This window comes from Populus euphratica, unplaced genomic scaffold, assembly GCF_000495115.2.
Source record: "Populus euphratica unplaced genomic scaffold, PopEup_1.0 scaffold1.1, whole genome shotgun sequence".
Taxonomy (NCBI): Eukaryota; Viridiplantae; Streptophyta; class Magnoliopsida; order Malpighiales; family Salicaceae; genus Populus; species Populus euphratica.
The window spans coordinates 2000335-2025664 of NW_011499845.1; the positions used below are offsets into that span (position 1 = coordinate 2000335).

General features: G+C 35.0%; 4 protein-coding genes across 4 annotated transcripts; 2 read left to right on the forward strand and 2 right to left on the reverse strand.

Annotated features, from left to right (window-relative positions):
- Window positions 1-540: 540 nt before the first annotated feature.
- On the reverse strand, window positions 541-2079 carry LOC105108185 (taxadien-5-alpha-ol O-acetyltransferase-like). Its single transcript, XM_011002427.1, has one exon. It carries the CDS (start codon window positions 2040-2042, stop codon window positions 735-737), a length of 1308 nt encoding a protein of 435 aa, XP_011000729.1. The 5' UTR covers window positions 2043-2079; the 3' UTR covers window positions 541-734.
- A 7496-nt stretch (window positions 2080-9575) lies between these two features.
- LOC105108259 (sequence-specific DNA binding transcription factor) lies at window positions 9576-12610 on the forward strand. The gene has a single exon (XM_011002532.1). It carries the CDS (start codon window positions 9807-9809, stop codon window positions 10557-10559), a length of 753 nt encoding a protein of 250 aa, XP_011000834.1. The 5' UTR covers window positions 9576-9806; the 3' UTR covers window positions 10560-12610.
- Window positions 12611-13877: 1267 nt separating this feature from the next.
- Window positions 13878-14514, reverse strand: LOC105108332 (LOB domain-containing protein 21-like). The gene has a single exon (XM_011002642.1). The coding sequence runs from the start codon at window positions 14469-14471 to the stop codon at window positions 13980-13982; it is 492 nt and encodes a 163-aa protein (XP_011000944.1). The 5' UTR covers window positions 14472-14514; the 3' UTR covers window positions 13878-13979.
- A 6075-nt stretch (window positions 14515-20589) lies between these two features.
- LOC105108414 (U-box domain-containing protein 17-like) lies at window positions 20590-22838 on the forward strand. The gene has a single exon (XM_011002752.1). The coding sequence runs from the start codon at window positions 20590-20592 to the stop codon at window positions 22654-22656; it is 2067 nt and encodes a 688-aa protein (XP_011001054.1). The 3' UTR covers window positions 22657-22838.
- The last annotated feature ends 2492 nt before the right edge of the window (window positions 22839-25330 follow it).

A 25330-nucleotide genomic window follows, 5' to 3' on the forward strand; every position in this document is an offset into this window, starting at 1 on the left:
AGTAAATATTTTTTTAAAAAAATATAATTATATTTTAAAGAGATAAAAAAAAATATATAATTATATTTTAAAGAGATAGACTTTAAAAATATATGTACTAAAAATATTGAAAATGAAAAAAATATTAATATAAAAATTAAAAAATTTATAAGTACTAAAAATATTAAAAATGAAAAAATTATTAATATAAAAATTAAAAAATTTATAAGGTATTTATATCTTATAGGTCTTATATTTGAGTGGAGAGAAGACTGAATTACATTAATGCAATGAAAAAATAACAAGTAATCAATGTGTTTTTTACACATATAGAGATATAAAGATAATATAATACAAAAAAATAATTGAACTACGTGGAACTTGGATGTTCCCTTGATTATGAATAAAGAAACCTAAGACTATAGGTTTTTAAATTTTCAGGATTTTTTTGGTTCGTTCAGTTATTATTATATAATGGTCTCACAAGAATTACTTTTTAAAACGTAGAAGAGCCGAATTCCATTCATATTGAACGGGGGAGGTGAACACAGGCAATAATGGTTAAAAGTGGATAATTTCTCGGCCGCGACCACCACACCCCTCAAAAAGATAGAAGAGAAAAAGCTAACGATTACTATTTAATACTACTACAAGCACTGTTCTTATTAGAGCAGGATTGGGAATAATTATCAGTTCAAAGAAGAGAAGAGTGTCAAAAACTAATAAAACAGGTCAACGAATGAGCCCAAGTGTGCTCAAGCACATGGACTCTTGACCAGATACTCGTACTTGTCAACAACGCTTGCTGGGACAGCTACCGTCACTTTAACAGCATCCGGTTGATTGTAAACAGGCAAAACCAAACAGTACCTGTCACTGCATATTGGACCCACATGCACCGGCTTCCCTATTCCAAAGTCAACCCTCTCTAACCCTAGCCTTGACCATTGCGACATGATCAACACTCCAACTGAGTCAGGACAAGCTCTTGACTGGCTCAATGTTTCTACCACTGATCTTACGTACTCGTTATCCACTCTTTCTTTAGCTCTTTTTATTAACATTGCAGCATGACCTAAACCCTTCTCTGCCAAATCTTTAACAATTGTTTGCGCGCACCCTAGAACAAATGCATTGCCGTAGTACCCACTGGGTACACTAGGTTTGACTCGGTTTCTGATATTTATGCTAAAAAGAAGCTTCAAGATTTGGTTTGATGGTAAGTTTAGAGCTCTGGCCCAGCTCCTCCATACATGAGCTGATAGTACCTCGTAAGACGTATATGTTAACCCAATAGGTCTACTCGTTGACAAAGCGAGTTTCTTTAACTCATTTAGCCATCTTTTATCGAAAATTATGGAGGTGGGGGCGAGTCTTTCATTAGAGAAGCGACTTGTAAAACCACAGAGGTCTGGAACTCGGTTGAACTCGAGATGAGTGGCTGAGTAACGACGAGAGGAGTTTGTGGGATCAAAAAGGTGGCGATCCCAAATGGGCTTGGGCTTCAAATCAGCCACTCGGTTTCGACTCGTGGCTAACTCAGCGAAAGAGTTGAGAAACTCGGCACTACCAATTCCATCGCAGACACTATGGTTAAGACCAACACCTAACGAGGCATCTCCACCTCTGAGCCACGTAAGCTGGACAACAAGAGGTGGGGCCCCTTTAAGAACATCTGCCACGCTGAGAGACAAGAGCTTCCTCCATTGTGTCACGTACCGTGGGGCCCTATCAAATTCGTTAATCGTGTGATCAGAAACAGCCTCCATAAACACCGCTCCTTGGGCTCGACACACAACCTCCAAGCTTGAACCATCGAGCTTGGCCCTGACACGTCCTGCGAGTGGATAATAAGGCACCAAAATCTTAGCTAATGCAGCTTTGACACGAGCTGTGATTACACCTTGGTCTAAACCAGGACGAGCCTTGAAAACAAAGAGGTACTCCACCGTGAAACGTAGAAAAAGCTGAGAATCAAGGGCTGAGAGAGACAAAACACGACTTGGGGTTGGCTCAGATGGTTTGATCACTATAACTTCTTTGACATGGACAGAGTTTGCCATATTTTGCACTTCTTTTTTTTCGTGGTTGTTACAACTTACATTTTGAGAAGAGGTGCCTCTGGGACATATAAGGGGGGGAAATTGGTGCCTAGTGCCTACCTATTAATTGTTGTTTCTTGTTGTTTTTAGCATTGATAATAATATTATTGCCACCGTGTGTATCTTTTCAACGTCTAACGTGAAAGATTTGTGCCAAGATTCTCCGGGCATAACTTTATGGAAAAAATTATATCAAAACAACTGTAACAGCTTGTCTTTGCTTTCAGTCTGTTCGGCGGAATTGATAGCTACCTCTCTCTCTCTATTTCTCTAATATCTCACTTTTTTCCCTTGTTGGTTCCCTGGATATCGTCAGTTTTCTTTTCGGGGTAGATTATGAGTTGATGGACGTGGACGCTGATACCTGTCTAGCTAGTTGCTAACGTCTACGCAGTATCCATGTATAACGAAAGATTAACGTATAATATTAGGCTTGTTTGCTTGCTAGTTGCATGCATCAAGATGATGACAAGCTTTTGGAGGTGGGTTCAAATGAATTTTAGGAAGGATGCTGATTTTAGTCTTTGGAGTAATTTGTTGGGACATCGGTGGACCCATTAAATCAAACAACCATAGATTTGGAACAGTATTTTATAAAGACGCACAGCTTTGGTTTTGGACCCCTGCTTGGATAGGTATTGTCCCACCATGTCAATTACTTTGGCTTTCTGCCTCTCTTGATTTGGTTCAAATAGTGCTTGCAGATGATGGATTAAAAAAAGAAACAAAGAAAAACAATTTATCGACGATGATGACATGTATCAAAAGAACATGTAGTAGCAAGAGCGAAGATGTCTTGAGATCTGATGAGAAGGTCTTTCTTCAAAAATTAGATGGGTGTCTTATTTTTTATATAATTAACTAATTAAATTGATATTATTATTATTATTAGTTTTGTTTTATTTTCGGTGAAAAAATTGGAGTTTGATAGGATGAGCAAATATATATTAGATAACATTATATATTTTTTAATCATGCACATGGAAACTTCCATTGTGCATATACTGTAATATAGAATGCACATATATAAAATTATTATATAAAAAACTATTGTAGTCATGTTCTTATATGGTAATCCTTATCATTATTATTATTATTATTATTATTTGATAAAACTATTGTAGTCATGTTCTTGTTCTTGTAATCTTTATCATTATTATATATATATATATATATATATATATTTTGCTTCACACACATATATAAAAATGATTGATTAATTAATAAGCAAAGTCTTTTAATTATTCTCAATTTGATATTAAAATCTTCTAATAAAATTTAGAATGTCTTTGTGAATAAGATTAATTGGATAAAAAATAATTTTAATATTTAAATTAACCTTCTATCCATCACCTGAACCCATCCTTTTAAGAGTTATGGTAAATTTATTATTTTTAACAGCAAAAGTTAGCAAGGTTCACGGTTGTAATCAAAGCAAAACACGTGTGAATGCATGTGTGATGTCATTAATCAATGTTTTATGCAACACGCAAACATTTGTGTCAACTGTCAAGCCAGTATTTGAATTGATCATCCGTTCTTCAAATTAAAGGGATTGGAATCATAATTAAAATTAAATTCCAGAATTTCGAAGCTGTAAAAAATCAGAGAGTTGAATATGAAGATTGTATCAACCTTGTCATTTGAGCATTTGTATCAACTGGCAAGCCATGCAATAATCACATGGTTTGGAATAATTAATCTTTAAGTAATTAAAATAATTGTATATATTAAAAAATCATCTCAAATTATTAAATAAGATTTCAAAATATCATTTATATTATTTTTAACATATTATTATTTTAAGTAAAAAAAATTTAAACTTAAAATTAACTTATACATACTTATACATACTTATAGTATTTTATATTTGAATTTTATTAAATAAAAAATAATAATAAAATTGTATATACTCATACTATTTTATATTTAAATTTTATTAAATAAAAAAAAATAATAAAATTTAAACTTATAATCATTTAATTAACAAGAATCTAATATTATGTTAAATAATTATTTCAAACTTAAACTAATACATAAAATCTCCCGAGACTCTACTAGCTAAGCTAGCTCTTGTGGTCTGAATTACTCACAAATTCAATTAACTCTACCCAGGCTACATACACCATGGCCTATTGTTAATTGATAGGGGTCAGCTGCAAGATAAATTGAATTATTGGACCTCATATCTTGCTAGCCTGCAATATAATGGCACTATAGTTTCTCGAAAAATAAAATTTATATGCGAGGGCATCAAGAAGCAATATATGCGAGGCACACTGGTTTCTGTCGGGGCCGCGGACCCCAAGTGTCTCTAACGGTGATTAAAGCATTTCGGACGCCTATGACTAAGCAATTCACTTGAACATGTTGATAACCATATAAAATTTCTTTCACTTTAGTTTCTCCTACGGAAAGAATAATATCTAAAATACGTCCCATCCTTCCTTTTTTATTGTCCTAACCTAGATCACAAATAACGAGACAAAAGCAAAATCTAGGATACCAGCTAACACTTAGCGATACGTGTGTGTGTGTATGCTCGCTAAATGCTCATCCCGTTCTTCTTTCTTTCTTTCTTTGTTTTTTTGTTTTTTCCCCTTTCTTTACTCGGTTTGAGACCTTTTACGTGGGCTAAAAAGAAAAATGTATCATACACCATATGCACAGTACATGCACGTTCACAGCAAATGAGCATGTGGCGGGACCTAAACTATCGGTTCTTTCCTGGTATATTTAACTAAGTTGATTCTACCGAAACGAGGAAGATATTGAGTGGAACATGTATACAGATAAAGCAGTCAAGATTCTGGGATGTAATTTACTGTTTTATTGCTAGGAATTATGATAAATTAAGGGTGTGGGGATAAAAGGGCACTATTAAAATTTACTAATATCTCTTATATGTTTAGGATTTATTATAAATACACTTTATGTAATTCTAATTTTATAGACAATGAAAATATAGTTCCTCATTTATGTAAATCTATAGTTTCTCATTTATGTAAATCTAGGTATATTATCAAACCATGATAAATTAACCTCTGTGTTTTTTCATTTATCACTTTTATATTATTCATTAATATTGCCGCAGGTATCATAACAACCAACAACTATACATCACCAATATCTAGTCAAGGCTACTGTTGATACTTATAATTATTCGATATTCTTTTGAGAACCCAGCAGCTAATTTAACCTTATAGACAGGTTCTCCAAACCAATTACAGGTATACTTTTGCAAATTTGACTCCCTCATGTTGGACGGTGGAGGACGTATTGTCTAGAAGATTTGTGGCGTTGGCTAAAAAAACAATGTCGAAATTTTTTTCTTTTCTGGATAGGCCATGCAGATTTTCTGCTAGTGCTAGCCAAAGAGGGCACCCTCAAGCTTCCTTTATTCCCATGGTAGATATGGACTATATATCATTATTTGCCCCTTACAAGCTATATCTATTTATTTTGTTAAGAGAATTTGATAAGCAATCCCTGGTTATTAAGTTTTCAGGTGATCAGAAAAGATGCACATCGCTGAAATATGAAAGCTGCCTTTTATTTTTTTATTTTTTGACGAACGAAAGTTGCTTTTTAATTTTCAGCTAACAAAATTTTTTAGCTGTGGTTTATAAGTGTTAACTGTTATCGTGCCTCGCATATGATAATTTTTCCGGCCTGACAATATTGTAAGGATCTTTTGGAGAAAACCGCTTCATAAATAGCACTTCACCATCAAATATATATATATATAAAGTTAAGCAAACAAAACGCGAGTAAAAGAGGCTATGATTGAAAAATCATGACAAGGACCCCATTTATTTAGGTTTGTTTGGTTTTATGTTAAAGGGGTTAAAGGTTAAGGGATTAATATATTTACATATAGATTAAAGAACTAAATTCGAATTATAGTTTCCATGTTTCCTTTGATGATTCTTAAATCGGAGTAACAAGCTACACTCCAAGTTGCCTTGGGCATCTTGTCTTTCGCCTCGCTTGCTAGTATTCTGCAATATGAATAAAAAAGGGGATAATAAAGCCATAGAAAATAGAAAAACAACAACGGCCCCAAGTATTACAAATTAAGCTACGTACATTAGTTTGGGAGGTCTGCGTCCACATTTATATCATCGAGTCAATCAGTATGCGCTACTTCTCTATATATGTAGATACATCCTGATTGCTAGACGACAGTGGCGTGCTATTGATTTCAAACCTTTGAATACCAAAAGTAGCATTGTACTTCCATGAAGATCCGATGAACCGTGATAAAATTCTCGGTGACTTCTGTCCCAAGTTTTATATGTGATCTGACGCTGACATGTGTAACGTTGAGTTTGAAAGAATTGTATAGTTAAGAATGCTGAGGATTCGATCAGCTGCTAAAGCCAGCGATATGGGACAAGGACTAAAGGTGCTTGTTACAAAGTCAGTTAATGTGGCTTCAAAAAAGGAGCGAGATGCATGTGGCTTGCCACGTTTTGATCACATAAATAAATTTTGAAATGTTTAAGGGTGTAGGTTAGTGTTTATATATATATAAAAGAAATTAATTAAACCCTTAACGCTTAGATAAAAACCAAGAGGCACTATCGGTTAACTAACCGAATACCCATTTCAGGGGACATCGTCAGCACTTAGATGAACTGAGGTTTATCAGAATATACCGAGTAAAGAAAATCTAAAGAAGTTAAAATACAATGTAGATGCTAACAGAATATATTCCTAGCTGTCTCTGTAAATCTATAAAGTGTGTTGGGTAGCTGGGCATCTGCAAACAAGAAGGCATTTAGTTGAGTGACAGTGACAGTACGTATGACATAACTAGAGATTCCTTTGTCCTACCCTCGCCCATCACCGCACATATTTAACTTCCTTGCAGAGACTTTGAAGAGAGGTAACGAGGAGAATATTTTGCATGCAAGGACGTGTACAAGGATGATAATATCAATGTAAAGAAAAAAAATAAAATAAATTATTTCAAGGCTAGATAGGATGCGGTATTATTTTAGGTCAAAACCAAGGGCCTATGGCACCAAAGATGTTGCAAATCTCTAAAGTTATACAAACGTTTTAAGAACCACATTTGATTAGATAAGAGCATTAAATATCAGGCTCAATCTTTCTTCTCCTTCTCCTCCTTTTTTTTTTTGGATTTGCATGATCTGCATGCTTATGCTTCTTTCTTGATCCTGATCAACTTTCGCCTGTTTCCTTTTTGCCAGCTGGGTTTGTGATTGAACCCAGCACACGTCTTTTCACAAAAGCATATATCGACAAGATATACTTAAGAAAAAAGATTCTATAATTTAATCATAATGTCGTTGCACTCGAAAAACTACTATTTCTAATTGTCTGCCATAAAAGACACAGCATGATGTCAGTGTGCCGGGAAGAAAAGGAAAAGATTTCCCGAATTTGTGTGAATTTTTAACCCAGTTGAGCAGGTAATTAAGTAGGATTGTATGCAAGGTGGAGGGATAGATGTAATAATTAATATTATCTGATATCAATTCATTTCCATATCGGGCTTAATTGTATTATTGTAGTTCTGTTTTGGACGTAATTTCAAATTTTTACACCCCCAAAGATCGACAATAATTTGATTTATAAGTATTCTCAAATTGGCTTGATTATAATTGAGATTAAATTTTTTTACGACTAATTTAGAACGAATCTCTCACATCAGTCCAACGTATATATAATAATTTAATATTTTTTTAAATGCTGATTTTAAAAAATTGAATTCAAAAAATCAGTAAAAAATATATATTCCTTTAGCCAAAAGATCAATTCTTCAAACACGTGATAAATATGCCAAGTCAAATATACAGTGGTGTTGTCTTTAAGAAAATTTATTTGATTAGCTGTTATTGTGCTGTAAAAAAATTTTAAAATTTATTTTTGCTTGAAAATATATTAAAGTATTTTTTTTAGATTATTTTTGTTTATAATATTAACACATTAAAAATATCAAAATATAAAAAAATAATTTAATATTTTTTATATAAAAAATATTACTTAAATACAAGTTAAAACACGATGTCAAACATCCTCTGTACGATAATACATGTGTTTCTTCAAAGCGTGTTGCATGACTAATCAATAATATCTATCTCAATGAAGAGATTCATTATTGATAATGTTTTTTTTATATATAATTCGAGATATTTGGGTCAGCTTATACATATCACGATTAATTTTTAAATCTACTGAATATTTTGTAAGTCTAGTAAAATATAAATAGATAAGATATCATGAGAATAACAGGTATATACACCATGGTTTAAACTTAGGATGCAAAAGTAGGAAATTTTTTATTAGGATTGCTAGGCCACTAACTTGGTGAACCGATAATGTTTTTGAATATTTTTTTTTGTTTAGATTAATATGGGTGTTCGAGCTAGTTTATGCGCACCGCGATTAATTCTACGAGTCCTAAAATTAATAATTATGTAAACTACTAATGATTATCACATGAGTAATTAAAGAACACTTAATGTTTTTGATAGGATGAGAAATTGTGTTTTGCCAATTATTACCGGAAGGACTCTTGCTTGGCTGATGATATTACTGGACCACCTGGGAAAGTCGTCAATTTAGTATTTAATGAACATTTACCCATTAAAGTTTCAAAGTCTAGGACAGATAGATATTGCTCCTTTATTTTAGAAGATAATCAATTCTCTACATTAAAATCTTGGATTGATAGAATTCTCTGACAGTGTGATGGGTGAATTCATCAATGATTCCTAAGTTTTGGTCTCCAGCCAGCCGAATTCAATATGATCATCGGATTGTTTCTCTACCAGAAAACACGTCTTAACCATCATAATCCAGCTCATAATCTAGCACAACAACATACGTGACGGGTTGTCTGAAAAGAGGAAAGCAAAAAACTTAGCATAGATGAGTGACCCGTCCATCTTGGATAACGTCTTTCTGAGCTTGTTTCTTAAAATCCACGGGCAGCTATCTATTGCTTTTCGACTGTTGTTAGTTTTTATTTCACACCTCAGATTATCCCTGGGTTTATAACATCTTGCCACTACAAAATGAACCCACCTCTACCAGTATTGCTCAGGCCAATGACTCAGAGTTAAGACAGGTTCGACAAACAGGCCGAATTCTCTTTTATGGCCCAACTGCGAACTGTCCAAGATCAAACAATTCTGGCCCTTGGTGTATATGGAGAAACCACCTAGAGCGGTGGCTATTGAACATCGCTGCGATTATTCCACCTTAATCATGTATTTTGATGGTAATCTTTCTCTTCAAAAATGAAACGGGAGAATCAACCACCATGGTCTTGAAAAGATGTCAAGCCTCAAGGCCCAGCCCCTACTCCTAAAATCGTCTTTCTCGAATTGCTTCATTAGCCAAAACTCATAACATCTTACATCATCGAGGCCCAAAAAAGCTCAAACCAAAACCACTACCAAACTTCTTTTCAAGTTTCCACTTCCAACAATGCAAACCGATGTGCAGATGTAATAGTCTGATAATAATAATATTAACAATCCAATTATTGGTGTCCAAAAACAAAAACATTTCCCGTCCAACCCCATTACGGGAGCTGACGTCACCGCCGGTCACAATGCACGGCCATCACCCTCATCCATATCCTCTTTCCTTTCTCCTTCCAATCTTCCAATTCCTTCATTTCTCTTATTACCCTACACTCCCCTCCCCCTCCGGAGCACTTTAGCACCCAAAACCACCACTTCCACCATGGATCCCAGCCCCTCCGCCGCCATAACCCGGCCTTACCACGGTGGTCGCGAAGATTGTTGGAGCGATGGCGCCACTGGGACACTAGTCGAAGCCTGGGGTGACCGTTACATAAATCTTAATAGAGGTAACCTCCGTCAAAAAGACTGGAAAGAAGTCGCTGACGCCGTTAACAACCAGCAAAACGGCGTCAAACCTAAAAAGACCGACATCCAGTGTAAAAACCGAATCGACACATTGAAGAAAAAATACAAGATCGAAAAATCCAAGCCCCCTCCGTCGACTTGGCCGTTTTATTATCGTCTCGATTCTCTCCTCGGCACTAACAGTAATGCTACTAACACTTTCAAGAAACCTACCTCCGTTACTTTCACGGTGAAGTCAAAGACAAAGCCTCAAAATGATGTTTATCCAGGCTTGGCCAGTTGTGGGGAGAGCTCTTCTGACGACGACGACGATATGGCGTGGGTTGATGAAAGAGTGAAAAAGAAACGGCCTAGAATGGAGGATGTAGATTTATCTGATTGGGCTGCCTGTAGGGAATTAGCGAGAGCGATATTGAAGTTTGGAGAGATATATGAGAGAATTGAGAGTTCGAAACAGCAGCAAATGATGGAGTTGGAGAAACAGAGAATGGAGTTAACTAAAGAAGTTGAGTTTGAAAGAATGAATTTGTTTATTGATGCTCAATTGGAGCTCAAAAAGAAGTCTTTCAGCCGCGATAAATTTTGGAAGTTGTTTGTCTTTTCTTGATCTGGGGTTCGCTGATATTGAGTTTTCTCATCTTGGGTTGTTGCTAATGTGATTGCTTGATTATTTTTTTTCGTGGCTTAAATTCTTCCATTTGCATGTATTGGAGGTCTAGTGTATCAGTCTCGCTTGTGGTTCTTTGTCGAAAGTCTTTTAGCGGTGCAAAGATTTTCTCATTTTTAGGAGAGCCCTGCATCCGTAGATTTATGGCCAGCCATTAGAGTGTAAAAACTGTGTAGTTTGCATTTGAACATATTAGTTAGGGGCTGCATGCTAAAAATGGTTACTTAATGAATTGCCAATGGTTGTACTTCTTAGTTCCTAGGTGAAGTGAATTGAGGAAATAAGAGTAATTTGGGGGTTAGAAATAACTTTCATGTCAAATCTTTGTAATTCTGCCCATCGTATGTTTAGGAAAGCAAGGGATGTGGATATTCAGTACCGATTCTCTTCAGTTAACAATTTTGGTAAATTTGTAGTTCACACTGAAATTTGTGATTCATGGATTTTCCCCCACAATCAAGGGTAGAGGAGTTTAAGTCATGTAACGTGGGTTTAAGGCTGGTCAAAGTTAGTCATTTGACTCAAATCAGGTTCAGGCTCAGGCTCAGTAACTCAGCTAATGTTTGTTTTGGGGTGGTCACTCTTAGTCATTTGGACATGAATTAGATTCAGACAACTTGTTATAGGTGACTTGGTTGTACGTCTGAATGGGCTTAATAGTAACCAGAAAGAGTTCCCTTTGTGATGAAGGTGCAAACTGCTGAATCTGTAAAATTGGACTTCCACTAGTCTTTTAATCTGTCCCAATGCGAAACCTGCCTGAGTGGGATCTTTGTTACCAGAAATGCTCTAATGTTATTTAAACACCTGCTTCACAATTTACTCCATGCTCCTGTCCTGCAAAATATTGATTTATTGCTCATTGTAGTTTGATTAGCTACCAAATACCATTTGAAGTTGTTGATGAGCTTAGAAGACTCAAATTTGACTGATGTGTTTGGTGTACTTGCTGGTGATGGTAATGGGCAATGTTTCATACCTGTGAGTTTCTATGGCAATCTTGAATTTTGCCTCACCTCTTCCTGCAATCACAATGTTCTCGTTTCATCATTCAGAATCAGAAACTGTTGTTCAAATCTTGGCTCTCTGTGTACTCATCATGTTGTATAACTGAAGAAAGTCCAGATCAAGCATTTGATCTCCAACTATGAAATTTGAAGTACGCTGTTCATGCATACACATGAACCATGATGTATTTCTTACTTTTTCGATTGAAAATTTTGAAGTACTCTGTTCATGCATGCACGTGATTATTTATTGATATACAACTCTTAACAGATTTGATTAAATAGAGCGAAGACATTAGCTTTAATCAGATTGGATTTGGTACGGAATTGTGGTTAAGATGGGTTTTGTTTGAGCATTGGATCTGTCTCCCTCCCTCCATCCCTCCGAGATGCTATTCTATGTGTATGCACTCATAGCGACACTCAGACACATGCATGTGCTTGGGCATGCACGCATTTATCACAAAAATTATTTCTTCTGTATATATAACAATTGGGTTCACAATCCTGGCCTGATATCCTCTTACTGTGTCAATGTTGGTTCTAGACTTTAAATTGTATTCTGGTTGGGATTTAAATGATTTTTTTACACTTTGAACAGGGAAGAAGTCGTAGTTGATATTGCTCAAAAATCTTATTTTCAAAAGGGGACTCCAGTGTGTAAATCTCCATGAAAGCCCTCCTTTGATCTTTAGCTGAAGAGTGGAAGTCCTCTACCACATCATCCCGAGTCTGTCACATCTTCAACTGATTCAACTTTGAAGCTTTTAATGAATGATTATGACCAACCTCTGCCGTATTCATGGCTGTAACATTATTCTGCATGCATCATAAGTTGTTATGCTGAAGATTTTCTGTACGTTGTAATCTTCCGAACTGTAACCTGTGTCAGTTGCTTACATTCTTAAGCATCGTATTCTCCATTCAGTGATGAATACATGATCAGCTTGTATCTCAGCAAAGGCACTCCGTGCTGATTGAGCTTGTCTCTCGTGCAAATGATGTTTATGGGACACCAGAGGATAAAAAGGGCAATTAATGATTATATATTACTGTTCATATCTTTACTATTATCAAACTTGGTTAGATTTTATGAATGATGTGGAAATTGAATTTCTGTGGAAGCTTTGGCTGTGGCCTATGTGAATAGGTTGTTTACAAACCTGCATGCCCACTTATATGATCAAATTGTTCTGTGAAGTTATTTATGGACCTTCTAAACACAAAGTGCTACTTTATTTTTTTGAAATAAGTAGGAAAAAATTCTTGTTCAGATGTAATAGTTTTTCATAAATTTTTTTAAATAGTATTTTATTTTTTTCAATTTATACTTAGTTTGGAAAACACATTTTAGGAGTTTTTTATAGTATTTTTCTTACATGTCTTTTAAATAAAAAAAACGAACAATACAATTTTTTTTATATACATGTATTTTTTGGAAATCTAAAATATTAATTTTTTTTACATTTTTATATTTAGCCGGTGAGATAAATTTAGTTTTTATTGTAGGTTCCATATAAAAATTTACATTTTTAAACTAACAAAATGTAATTTTTCTATGATAATTTTTAATTTCAATGAAATAAAATTAATTTTCTATAATCACCAGAATATAAAATATTAAGATGAATATTATAAATTATAGTTTTGATATTTTTATGAAAAATAATTGTAATCATTGATGAAAAAAATAAATGCATGCATTTTTTTATTTTTTTCTTATTAAAAATCGGAAAACTAGAAAGCTTTTGGAAGCTGGGTGGGGTCCTCCCAATTCTGGCAGAGGGGAAGTGCTGTTAGTGTGTATGAACTCTCTTGCCTTCGAAGCCTCAACGTTAAGCTTTGGATTCGCATTGCACCAACTAAAGTGGATGGGCATGTTGTGGGGTTGGTTGCATCATTAGCCAATGCCCGGTCTGGCTGATTACAGGAGGCTTTCCATGATGCCAGTTTTGATGTTTTAATGCGCGACACTGTTGGCTCTTGATGGAAATTCTAGTCACTACGACGGCTCAATAGTCTCTGCTATCTAGTCTGATCATATGCCGAGGATTGCTCAATAGTCTCTGCTATCGAGTCTGATCATGTTCAATGGTCCGTGCTATCCAGTCCGACGGAGAAACGATGACAGCAGGAAAGCCAGGGCATACGGGGATGTTATTCATGATTCGATTTGGTTGTTTTTTCTGAAATAGCAGAAACTAATTAAGCAGTACATTTTCAGTTCAATTAACATCCACGGTCCCAACAATTCAAAGAAATCTTAATTCTTGATTGGGAACATAACCTGAAACGCAAGTTCTTCAAATTTACAATACAAGAACAATAGGAGAGCGAAAAACGGGATAATCTATTAAAATATAAAAGGGAATTGGCTGAAATCATTCATGGTATCTGATGAACTCTGGCTAAAACTGTCAACCAAACCACCACAAGCAGGGAATTCAGCCAAGGGTGGTATCATGCTACCATGATCATTCAAGATAGGAGGAGAATTGGCAGCATACCGAGCTAGACGAGCTCTAGCAATGGCAAGATCAACTTGTAGCTCGACCATTTTTCTTTGCAACAGAGCTATAGCACCAATGCAACCGTAGACAGGATCTGTAAGCCTTGCCTCAGCCTCATAAGCTAGAGAATTCACCGTGTCTTCACGTTGCTCTTCGGGCACTTCAATCAGTATCTTGCTCACATTGCTTGCACCAAAAACCTTGTGTACTCTGGCAAACTTTTTAGGTTCATCTGAGCGAAAATAAGGAGCAAATATGCAATTGGGAGTGCATCTTCTTTTCAAGAACTTACATGCTGCACATGAAGAGCTTGCACGAGGCTCCTGATTTCTCATGTCTTCATATCACGTCTACTTCTGCAATGTCCTTTCCTTCCTATCTACCTTGTATAAATAGGCTCGCGCATAGGGTTAATGTAACGGTTCTGCAGGTAGGTAATCCTAACTGTAGGTTGGGTTTTTAGCCTGTCAGTACAATTGTCGTAGGTCACATGTTCGAATACATGCCTTGCAACCCCAAATATTTTCTTTCTAGTCACTAGCATGGGATGATACCACAAAACTGCACGTGTTTTGACGCAGGTTGAAGTAATTGTTCTTTTTTTTAGAACTTCAAAAAAATGAACAAGCAAGCATTATTAATATTTTTTTATTTACAAGTAAAATTTTAAGAATCAACTTGGACATGTAAGTTGACTCGTATTTTATTATGGATAGGATAAAATAATGTTAAAAAAACAAATATTCAAGTATATTTATAAAGAGTTTTTTTTAATACAAATAGTAAAACTAATATGCATATTTAATTGAACAAATTAAGAATTATATGTATTAATAAAAAAAATTGCCAACTAAAGACTAAACTAAAATTTTAAAAGATAGATTTAGACTAGGATATTTAATCAAACTTGATTAGTTCTAATAATTTTATTTCTTGAAATTAATTATTCATTCAATTAGAGAATAACAAAAATAGACATGTAAAGGGAAGTTATTGAATAAAAATAAAGGAAAAAATTATTTAGGTTTGCAAAAAAAGAAGCCCTATTAATTAATATATATATATATATATATAATTATTACAATCTTATTTAAAAACCAAGAAAAAATTAAATGATAATTAAAAAACACTTATTTTAAATAATTTAAATTAAAATTGAATATCACATACCCAGGCATCTGACCCAATAAAATAAAAGTTATTGCGCGAAAGCCTTAAAGAAGAGATCCTTTTTTTGAAGTTTTTCTTTTTCTCTTGATTTAGATAAAGAGTTTGCCCCTATTTTTTTAAATAAATAACATAAATAATACATTATTTATCTATCTAGTTTCGACAACCAGAGAGGTGGTTAGAAAATTAAGCATGTGTTTTTTTATTAAAATTTTTATTTTCAATCCTATTTTTACAAAAAAAAAATCCTTAAAACCTCAATAAAACAATTAACAAGCATAAGAAATCAAATCTAAAAATATAAAATCAAATTAGAGGAATTTTTCTCTTTCAACCATGGTGAAGGTTCAAAGAATACCTTAATAAAACTTATTTTTTTAAATAAAAGTTTTTGATATTGATATTAATTTTTTTTAATTGTTGAAACATGGTCAATCAATGTTTTTTTTCTCTTTTCTTCTCAATTTCTCAATGAGTTTCTCTTTTCTCTCTCTCTGGATGAGGAGAAACAATAAAATAAATAAATTTTTAAATCAAAATAAAATATTTAAAAAAGTCAAGGGACTCTAATGAAAGATGGAGAAAAATAAAAGGACTAGAATTTTTTTTTGTCCCATGAATTCCAGATTAGACATGCTATTCTTCCATGTTTTACCCTTTTTATACCTATCCTTTTGTTTTGATTGGAATTGAAAAAAAAAAGATAAAGAAAATATGTATATAAAAAAAACAATGCGAGGGGCTATAGTGAAAACCCCACCATTTTTAGTATTACTAGTAATTATAATGTTATTTTTTAACCACATTTCACAGGCAAGCAAATTGGGGCCTGAATAAGATAACGTGGGGGCAGCATTATATTTCTTGTGGTAGTTCCCGATAAGACATGATGGTTCATCAACAAGGATGGGATATTTCATTGAATTTGATTGAACCAGAGCAACTTCACCGGAAAAGGTAAACACCCATCAAGAAAGTTGGCCCTATGAAAGTTGATCAGGATCAAGAAAGAAGCATAAGCATGCAGATCATGCAAATCCTAATCTGATTTTATTCCTAAAGTGTGTGTGTGTGTGTCTAGGAGCCGAGGGAAAATATCACCACAGAGACAGAACCATAGACCATGCCGGGTTGTTCCTCGATATAAAGCTTTTTCCCCTTTCATATTTCAGGAAAAAACCTAATATGGCTACCTGTGCTCTCACAAAAAGGCAATAAGATTTTGATACAGTTTTTGATTCAGAATTTGTTAAATGAATGGATCTAGACAGTAGCCGGTAACCAAAACTTCTTGCGCGAGACGCATTCCTCATCCAGGTAATGCAAGAATCTACTTACAGACAAGACAACTATGGTAGTTAAATGATAAGAATTTAAAATTAAAAAGTTTTTTCTCCTTATAGTTTTATGTTTAAGTTTTTGATTGTTTATATGGTAATTACTAAAAATTTATATAATCATTAAATTTTAGAATTAATCTTGATGCATATAAATTAGTTAAACACTCATATTAATAAAAAAAAATCTACTTATTGGCTCGACTAAATTTAGGAGCAAATTGGGCAGGTTTATCCATGCTGAGGCACATTACAAATTATTACTGGCAGTGCTCGAGGGGCACAATAACTTTCATTAAATTTCCAGAGTAATGGAATTATGAACTAATAATTTTCGTTTTATGTTTCATCTTTTTCTAGCACGTCAAGGAAGGTATGAGTTACATAAATGTCACGTCAATAATTTTGTGGTAGGGAGTTGAAAAGGAGCATGTGATAAAGCTCCCATTCCCCTACAAAAGGTGCACTTTTTTAATGCCAGTCAGATTTTCATATTATTTATTTTTATATTTTAAAAATATTTTAGAAATTTTTTATTTTATTTTATTTTTTACTTTAAATTAATATATTTTTATTATTTTAATAAGCTGATATAAATAAAAATTTTAAAATATAAAAAAATATTATTTTAATATATTTTTAATAAAAAAATAATTTAAAAAGGAACCCCAAACTCATCTAAGAAAAAGTGTGTGTAGCATTGTGTTTCACGCTCCACCTCGCGACTCTTTCACAGCCAAAATCACGGACAGGCCACAAGATCAATGGGCAGTGCTTTACACGAGCTAAGTCGGAGGATGGGACAAGTTTGATAAAGAGGGATAATGGGCCGGCCCGAATTGTACTGATCACAGGTAGTAGAGGTCCACTTTTCTTTGGGTATCGATGTGTTGTGTGGGGGACGCTATGGAAAAAGTCTCCCCCGCCTCCTCCCCTCCAGTTATAAATAAATAATTGCATTGTGATAAAGCACTTGCACGTTTTTGACATGACTTTTAGGAGCACCAACACTTGCAGCGGGGTGATCGTGTTCACCACCTCAACCAAAAAATAAAAATAAAAAAAGGTGTTCCAACTCTTTGCTTATATGTTATTTAAATTTATTTTTTTATTTCTAGATCATTTTGACATGTTGATATTAAAAATAATTTTTAAAAAATAAAAAAAAATATTATTTTAATATATTTTTCTAATAAAAAACAATTGTAATTACATTTTTAAGTATCTTTATATAAAATAAGGAAGATACTTCGCTATAAGTTATGCAATTTGGAGCATGAGCCAATCACTTCAAACATCTAAGTTTAGCTATTCAGATATTTTGATTATTTTTTATTTGATTTTTTTTTAACTATTAATAGCAAGAGTATTTTTAACCTATGGTCAAACATTAAGAAGGTGTTTGGGCCTGCTGCTGCGACTGTGGTTGACATCAAAAATTATTTTAAAATATTTGATTATTACTGATCATATTTTTTTCACATGAGCCCCCTTTCAAAATTGAGGTTAGACCTCAGTTTTTGAAAAGTAAAAAACAATTGCCTTTTGTTGCCGTGTTCTCCTCTCTCTCGTCAACACTATATAATTTTAATTAACATTGCAAAACTTTTCTATTGGAGAGCCCATCTTCCCCTCTGATCCTAATTTATTTTGATTTCTTTGATCTCGACAACGATTCTGTTGAACACTTTATCCTCATCCAAGATCTTTTCCAAACAATTCAAGTAGTCTGAGTTCACCATGTGCAATAGGTCCTTTAATTCCATTGGATACTTTCCAAAAGTTTCCTCCATTTTTTCTTTTAGCCTGTCGATGTTGAGGAGGCAAACATCTTTTTTTGCCCATTATCCAGTAGGCATCTTTTAATCAACAGCAGTTATGCTCTCTCCTCAAAGTTCTAGGACAACTATCGTGAGATGCTTCGTTGCACTGGTAATTACATCCTAATCTTGTGTTGTTTTTAGGTTGAGGGAGAAAAAAAACGAAAAAGAGGCAAATGAGGAACTAAAGGGAAGAGAGGATTTGGTGCTCTACTTGGTGGCGACTGGTTTTGGAAATTTATAGATTTTTATCCGTGATTGAAAACGATGCTCTTTAAAAACAAGTATAAATACAAATTAAACGTGCTTGGTTTTTATTGGTTGATGAAAATTCAGACAAGTTTTTATGTAATAATAGCAACAAAACATATATTGCTTATGCTATTATAATTTATTTGTATAAAGCTTTTTTATTGAGTGGTTATAATTAGAGGTAATTTTTGTTAGAGATAAATATGTGTGTGTGTGTGTATTAAATATGTGGATGTTTAGTTGTATCAATGACACTATATAACTATATTAAAAGGAGATCACAAGATAATGAGATTTTTTCTGAGTATGACCGCAATTCCAATTCCATTTCAAATGACTTTTTACCTGATATTGTACCTCGCTCAGCTATTTAAGGATCGCAGAGGTCTTCACGTATGGGATTTGTACGCTATAGAATTGCAAATAGTTTGTTATGTGTGTGTGTCCTTTTGGGTAATTTTACAATCAAACCTCATACAAAAAGCATATTAACCAAACACAAAAACTGTTTTTTTTCGATCACAATTTCGATCACAGTTTTAATCAAATATATCAAAAATTAAAATGAATCTCACAAAAAACACTTTTTATTAAATTGTTTTTTTAAAACTACAATCAGAAAAATAATCATAATACCAAATAAACTCTGAGACACCATCCATAAAATGTCAAGTGATTCAAGTGCATGGTCATGTGAAAGATTCATTATATCTTCTCTGAATCTGAGATAAGGAAATAAGAAACAAGCCCCCTGCTGGTTATTAGCTACTAGTTATCAAAGGGATTTTTTATCTAATTAATAAAAATTATTTTTAAAGTAATTTTTATTTGAAAATATATTAAAATAATAAATATTTTATTTTTTAATATTAACATAAAAATATTAAAAAATATTAATTTAAAAATATATAAAAATATTTTTAAAATACAAAAATAAACGTGATGCTCTCCATGACCAGTGCTGGCCCAGTCCAGACAATGGGGGCTGTGGGGGCTAAAGGCTCTTATTTAATTTGTGCTACCTCTAGCTAAAGCCCACGTGTTTTTCTTTACCCAGTCCATTGGTTTTTGTCTACCGTGGGATACCCTAGTTAGTTGTTACTTCTCTATTAACTGACCTGGCACTCACCAGAATTTTATTTTTTTTTATATCACGCCCCGGTTTTTTTTTTTTTGTGGGTATAAAATTTAAGACGGGATCTCCGAAGTATATTGATAAGATCAACACAAGCATCCTCCGTTGATTTTTCTTGTCTTTTTTTTTCCAATAAAAAAAAAGTATTCGCAGCACATAATTTTTGAAGCATTGTTCTAATTATACATTAGTTAAATATCGTTATATTACTTCCTCCAGGTGAACTTATTCTGAGGCAATCAAGAGCGAAATAAAATGATTATAAGAAAAAGAATCCATTGTGTGGCCAGTTTACAAAGGGCCAAGTTGCAGTGCTTAAAAATCTGTAATTAAGTCAGTGTAGTTGCCCCCTAGCCTCAAATTAGCTACCTCATCAGACACACTAAATTTGGACACACGTATTTGCAAGCGACCAAGGAGGCTTGTTCAATGCAACTCATTTTGAATATATATAAAAATGGCTGGGGAATATCAACCAACCCGCTGAGCCCTGTGCTTCTTCCAAGTGGCAGCATCCCAACAAGTCCCCGTTCCTCTTCCACTATCCTTCCTGTTGTCTCTTATGTTGACTGTACAAAAAGGACACAGTAAAAAATGCATGCAAATAATCTAATATTTTCGTGGTAGCTGAAAATCAGAGGGAAGACAGCTCCTCCAAGTGATCTAACTCGCAACTAAGAGCTTCGACTTGATAATAAAAATGAACAAGAACTGTTCAACTCAAAGAGTGTAAGAGGCCATGGATGCAGTTCTTCCTCCTATCATGATCTCCTCAGGTTTAATGCCAACTGGGTCTTTGATGAAATCGTTGATTCATATATCCAGTGAAGTTGCATCAGTGGAAAAGCATCCTTTTTTACAGTTTAGGAACATTTCAACCATGATAAGGAGGATCAAGTTTCTTTCTTTTTTGTTTGAAGATATAAGGGAAACAAATAGCCCACTTCCTCCATCTTCCCTCCTGTGTCTCACCGAGCTCTTTTCTGTGATCCAAAGAGTCAAGCTTTTGATTCAACGGTGCAAGGGTGGTAGCTCTCTTTGGGCTCTTATACAGACAGAGTTTTTATCTAATCAATTCCATGCGCTAGTGAAGGAGATGGGCGGGGCACTTGATATTCTTCCTTTAAATTTGCTTAATTTAAGCACCGACACAAGAGAGCAAGTTGAACTTCTTCACAAGCAAGCAAAGAGGGTTGATTTGCTTGTTGACCCTCAAGAACTTCTAAGAAGAGAGGAGCTCCTACAAATAATGGCCAGCAACAATCAGAAGAACAGCAGGAACAAGGGATTCGTTGATTTTGTCAAAGTGAAAGAAGTTTTCAGCTGCATTGGTTTGAGAAGTCCATTGGATTATGAAGAAGAAATTTCGAAGCTTGAGGCTGAAGCGGAGAAGCAGGCAGGCACGGGAGGATTGATTGTGGTTTCCAATATAAACAATCTCATCTCTCTGCTAACATATTCCAAGTCCGTGATTTTTATTGACAGACATAGAGAGGAGATCAAGGAAAACTTCAAGCAGCTGTCTGCGTCCTTGAATAGAAATCAAGATGTTTCTTCATCTTCTCAGTCAATACTTTCAAATATACCAGATGAATTCCGGTGCCCTATTTCCCTTGACTTGATGAAAGACCCTGTGATAGTTGCATCTGGGCACACTTACGATCGCAATTCAATTGCTCAGTGGATCAACTCAGGGCATCATACGTGTCCTAAGAGCGGGAAAAGACTAATTCACCGGGCCCTGATACCTAATTATGCACTGAAGGGTCTGGTGCATCAGTGGTGCCAAGATAACAATGTCCCGTTAATAGAGAATTCAACTTCGTCTTACTCAAAATTTGAGAGAAGCAGCAGCAAGAGCAAATTAAGTGAGAAAGCTACTGGACACTTTTCTCCTACAAAAGCTGCCATGGATGCAGTCAAAATGACAGCTGAGTTTTTGGTCGGTAAGCTAGCAATGGGATCCCCAGAAATTCAACGGCAGGCGGCTTATGAGCTGAGATTATTAGCAAAGACTGGAATGGATAACCGCAGGATAATTGCTGAGGCAGGAGCCATACCCTTTCTGGTGACATTACTGAGTTCCACTGATCCAAGAATTCAAGAAAATGCAGTCACTGCCTTGCTTAACCTTTCCATATTCGACAACAACAAGATATTAATTATGGCTGCTGGTTCAATTGACAGCATAATAAATGTTCTTGAATCAGGGAAAACTACGGAGGCAAGAGAAAATGCAGCGGCAACAATCTTTAGCCTATCGATCATAAGCGATTGTAAGGTGACAATAGGCACCCGTCCTAGAGCATTCTCAGCCTTGGTTGGGCTTCTTAGAGAAGGCACAGCAACTGGAAAAAAGGATGCTGTAAGTGCACTATTCAATCTATCCGTCTATAATGCTAACAAGGCAAGTGTTGTTTTTGCTGGGGCAGTTCCTTTGCTCATTGAATTATTGATGGATGACAAGGCAGGCATAACAGATGATGCCTTGACATTGCTGGTTTTGCTTTCGGGTTGCTCTGAAGGACTGGAGGAGATAAGACAGAGCAGAATTCTTATACCTATGGTTATAGATATCTTGAGATTTGGATCCACCAAAGGGAAGGAGAGCTCGATAACTCTGTTGCTGGGGCTGTGCAAAGATGGAGGAGAGGAGTTTGCAAGGTGTCTGTTAATAAATCCGAGAAGTATTCCTTCCCTTCAAAGCTTGTCCTCAGATGGTTCTCTAAAAGCCAGAAGAAAAGCTGATGCATTGCTCAGATTACTGAATAGGTGCTGTTCCCAATCCCACAATCCGGTTGTTTAAAAAGTGAAAGAGAACATACAATAAGAGTGTAAATTTCTGGAAATCATACAATTATACTCGTGTTCACTTGTTACTGTAGTTTACTCTCAAAGCTTCATTTGAAAGAACTTGCACTACATGTTTGTAAATCGTCCTTCACACGAGCTACCTTGCACCAAAAAGAATAAATAGGGAAGTTTCAATGCGAAACATGCCGATTTCCTTCAACCTTCATAGCTTTCATCCTCATGACACTGGCTCAGAAACAACCTGCCATAAAATCAAATGTACTAATCCCGAGCTGTTACAATTTTTAGAGTTGGTGCATTTTGTGTAAGGATATAAAAAGAAATAGCAGGTTAAGTTGCTCAATTTTCAAATTGATGAAACTCAGAAACCAGAGCAGCAGCAAATCTAATTAAAGAGTTGAATTGAAAGCTGTAGTAAAAATTAGTTTTCAGGCAGCTTGAACAAGCGAAAGTAAACTCCAAAGATGCACTCAAAACAATTGGTACTGGTCAGTTCACAATGAGTTAATAACCAATATACTTGCAACGAAGAACGTTTCAATCTTTTATATCAATTCTTCGCTGCGATCACTTCAATCCTCCCCATAGCTTTGTCTCAGCAGCACCCACGGCGCTTTTTTTTTTTTTTAATGTTTTCTTTGGTTCTCTCGTTATATATACCAGAAAGGCTTGCGATTTACCTACAGTAGCTGATGTTAGAATCAAATATAATTCAATCTGGAATAGAAAAGGGCATAACCCTCGGGTGGGAACTCCAAAAATAATTAACTATAAACCAATTCAATACATTTTCTCATGGAAAGAAAAGAAGGTAAAAAGAGAGATATGCACAATTATAAGATCCAACCCCGGGGTTCACCTGGCATAAGGTCCAGGTTGACCCGAGTGTTGACCCCTAAGTCAACGGGTTAACCCAAGCTATAATTTTTGAAAAATAAAAAAATAAAATGACAGTATATTGGTAGAAAAAATTGGTTCGAGGTAAAACCCGGCTCAGGCTCGGGCTGATGGGTCATCGAGTTGATTTATTGGGCTTTACCATGTTTTATAACTATGGAAATAGTACTTTTATTGCTTGAATTCTTACATTGTTTCTACACTGGATGTACATTATTATATCACAGAAGGGAAAAAAGTGTGTATTTATAATGAAGAAAGTTACAAGAGCTAGCCGATACGGTGCAGGCTTTACAAGGCTCTAATTCAAAGCATTACTGCAAAAAGGATCCTATGAGTAAATGGTTTAGCTTGTGTCTAACCAGTAAATACTACAAAGGTGAGCTTTCCAGTTCATTTGTGAACCATGATTCATATTGCGAACGACTGTCAACTTTTACATCTCTACCAACTCCAACTAAATATGAGCGACATTTATCTTGTAATTCCAGTGCCAGCTACCTCCATCCATTATATATGTTTCTAAACGGACTTGCAGACCGGTGTCAAATAAAAAGCATATCGGTGCAGCTTGATTATTAAATGCCTCAATAAAGCAGTACAAGCTGATTTTCACGTAAAAATCAACAGGACATCATGAGTTTCATTATAGTTTCCCTACACCTATGTCACCTAAATCTGGACAAACCAAAAAGCGATGTGCATGTTTGGGAACCGTGTGCCAGAGCAAATTGACCAAGATAAACTGTATGATCTCCGAAGTTCGAAGTTTTTCTACAGTACAAAAGCAAACACGACTCCTGCTTTCCTAGTAGACTAAAAACTACATAACATGGACACCTACTTGGACAGAAGCTGGCATCTTGTGACAAAATGACCTCAGAAAGTAGTATGCAGCAAGTCGAGAATAACGGTCTTGTAAAACATCGAATTGTATAAATGCAGTCTATTTTAATATACAAAAGCATATCATATGTAAGTGTGCACAGACGCAACACATGTATGAATCCCAGGATGGTTTGAATGCTCATATGTGATCAACTGCAAAAAACAAAAAGGATCAATTTTATCCAAACGGATTTTGGATTCTGAATTTTAATTTGCATGTTAAGTTTAAATTTGAAGCGTGGCTTTTGAGGCATGTTTCATATTTTTACGATTGCTTAATATCTTTATTGTAATCATGAAAACCACAAAGGTTATCCAATGCGGGAGAGCGTAGGTTGACGGTGGTGGGTCTGCCATCGAATGGGTGCTTGCCGATGCAATTGGCAGAAGGCAGTTTCTTACCCAGCAAACTCATGCTTCAACGTGCAAGCGTCAAGCATTGCGTATATGGACATCTATAATCCCATGATGGACATGATTAAGAACCCAGTTAAGCATCGTGAGAAATAATCGTTACTTTTTGAAAACTGTCACTTTCAATGCCTGTTTTCTGAATTAGACAACGTTTGGAGTGTTCTTCAATAGTTTGAAGCATATAGTTCTTTCCGCCCTTTTCGTTATCTTACTTACAATGGATTGTCGCCGGCCTACACGGGCCTGGATGGACCTCACCTAGATTTGGGCAAAGTATTGTTTACTGCCATACAGGCCCGAATTTGACTTGATAGTTACTGCAAAGTCATCAGTTCCCGCGGGCCCAAGTCTACTGCTTTCAGATAGGAATATTTTCTCCGAGCCTTCCTCGAAAAAGTACAATTTCAGATCACTTCAGGGTTCACAACGAAGCAGCATTCGGTAAGGTTTTAATTTTAGTTTCTTAT

Bases quoted from the DNA above. Each gene is read 5' to 3' on its own strand.
- LOC105108185 (XM_011002427.1), bottom strand. From the start codon at position 2,042: ATGGCAAACTCTGTCCATGTCAAAGAAGTTATAGTGATCAAACCATCT.
- LOC105108259 (XM_011002532.1), top strand. From the start codon at position 9,807: ATGGATCCCAGCCCCTCCGCCGCCATAACCCGGCCTTACCACGGTGGT.
- LOC105108332 (XM_011002642.1), bottom strand. From the start codon at position 14,471: ATGAGAAATCAGGAGCCTCGTGCAAGCTCTTCATGTGCAGCATGTAAG.
- LOC105108414 (XM_011002752.1), top strand. From the start codon at position 20,590: ATGGATGCAGTTCTTCCTCCTATCATGATCTCCTCAGGTTTAATGCCA.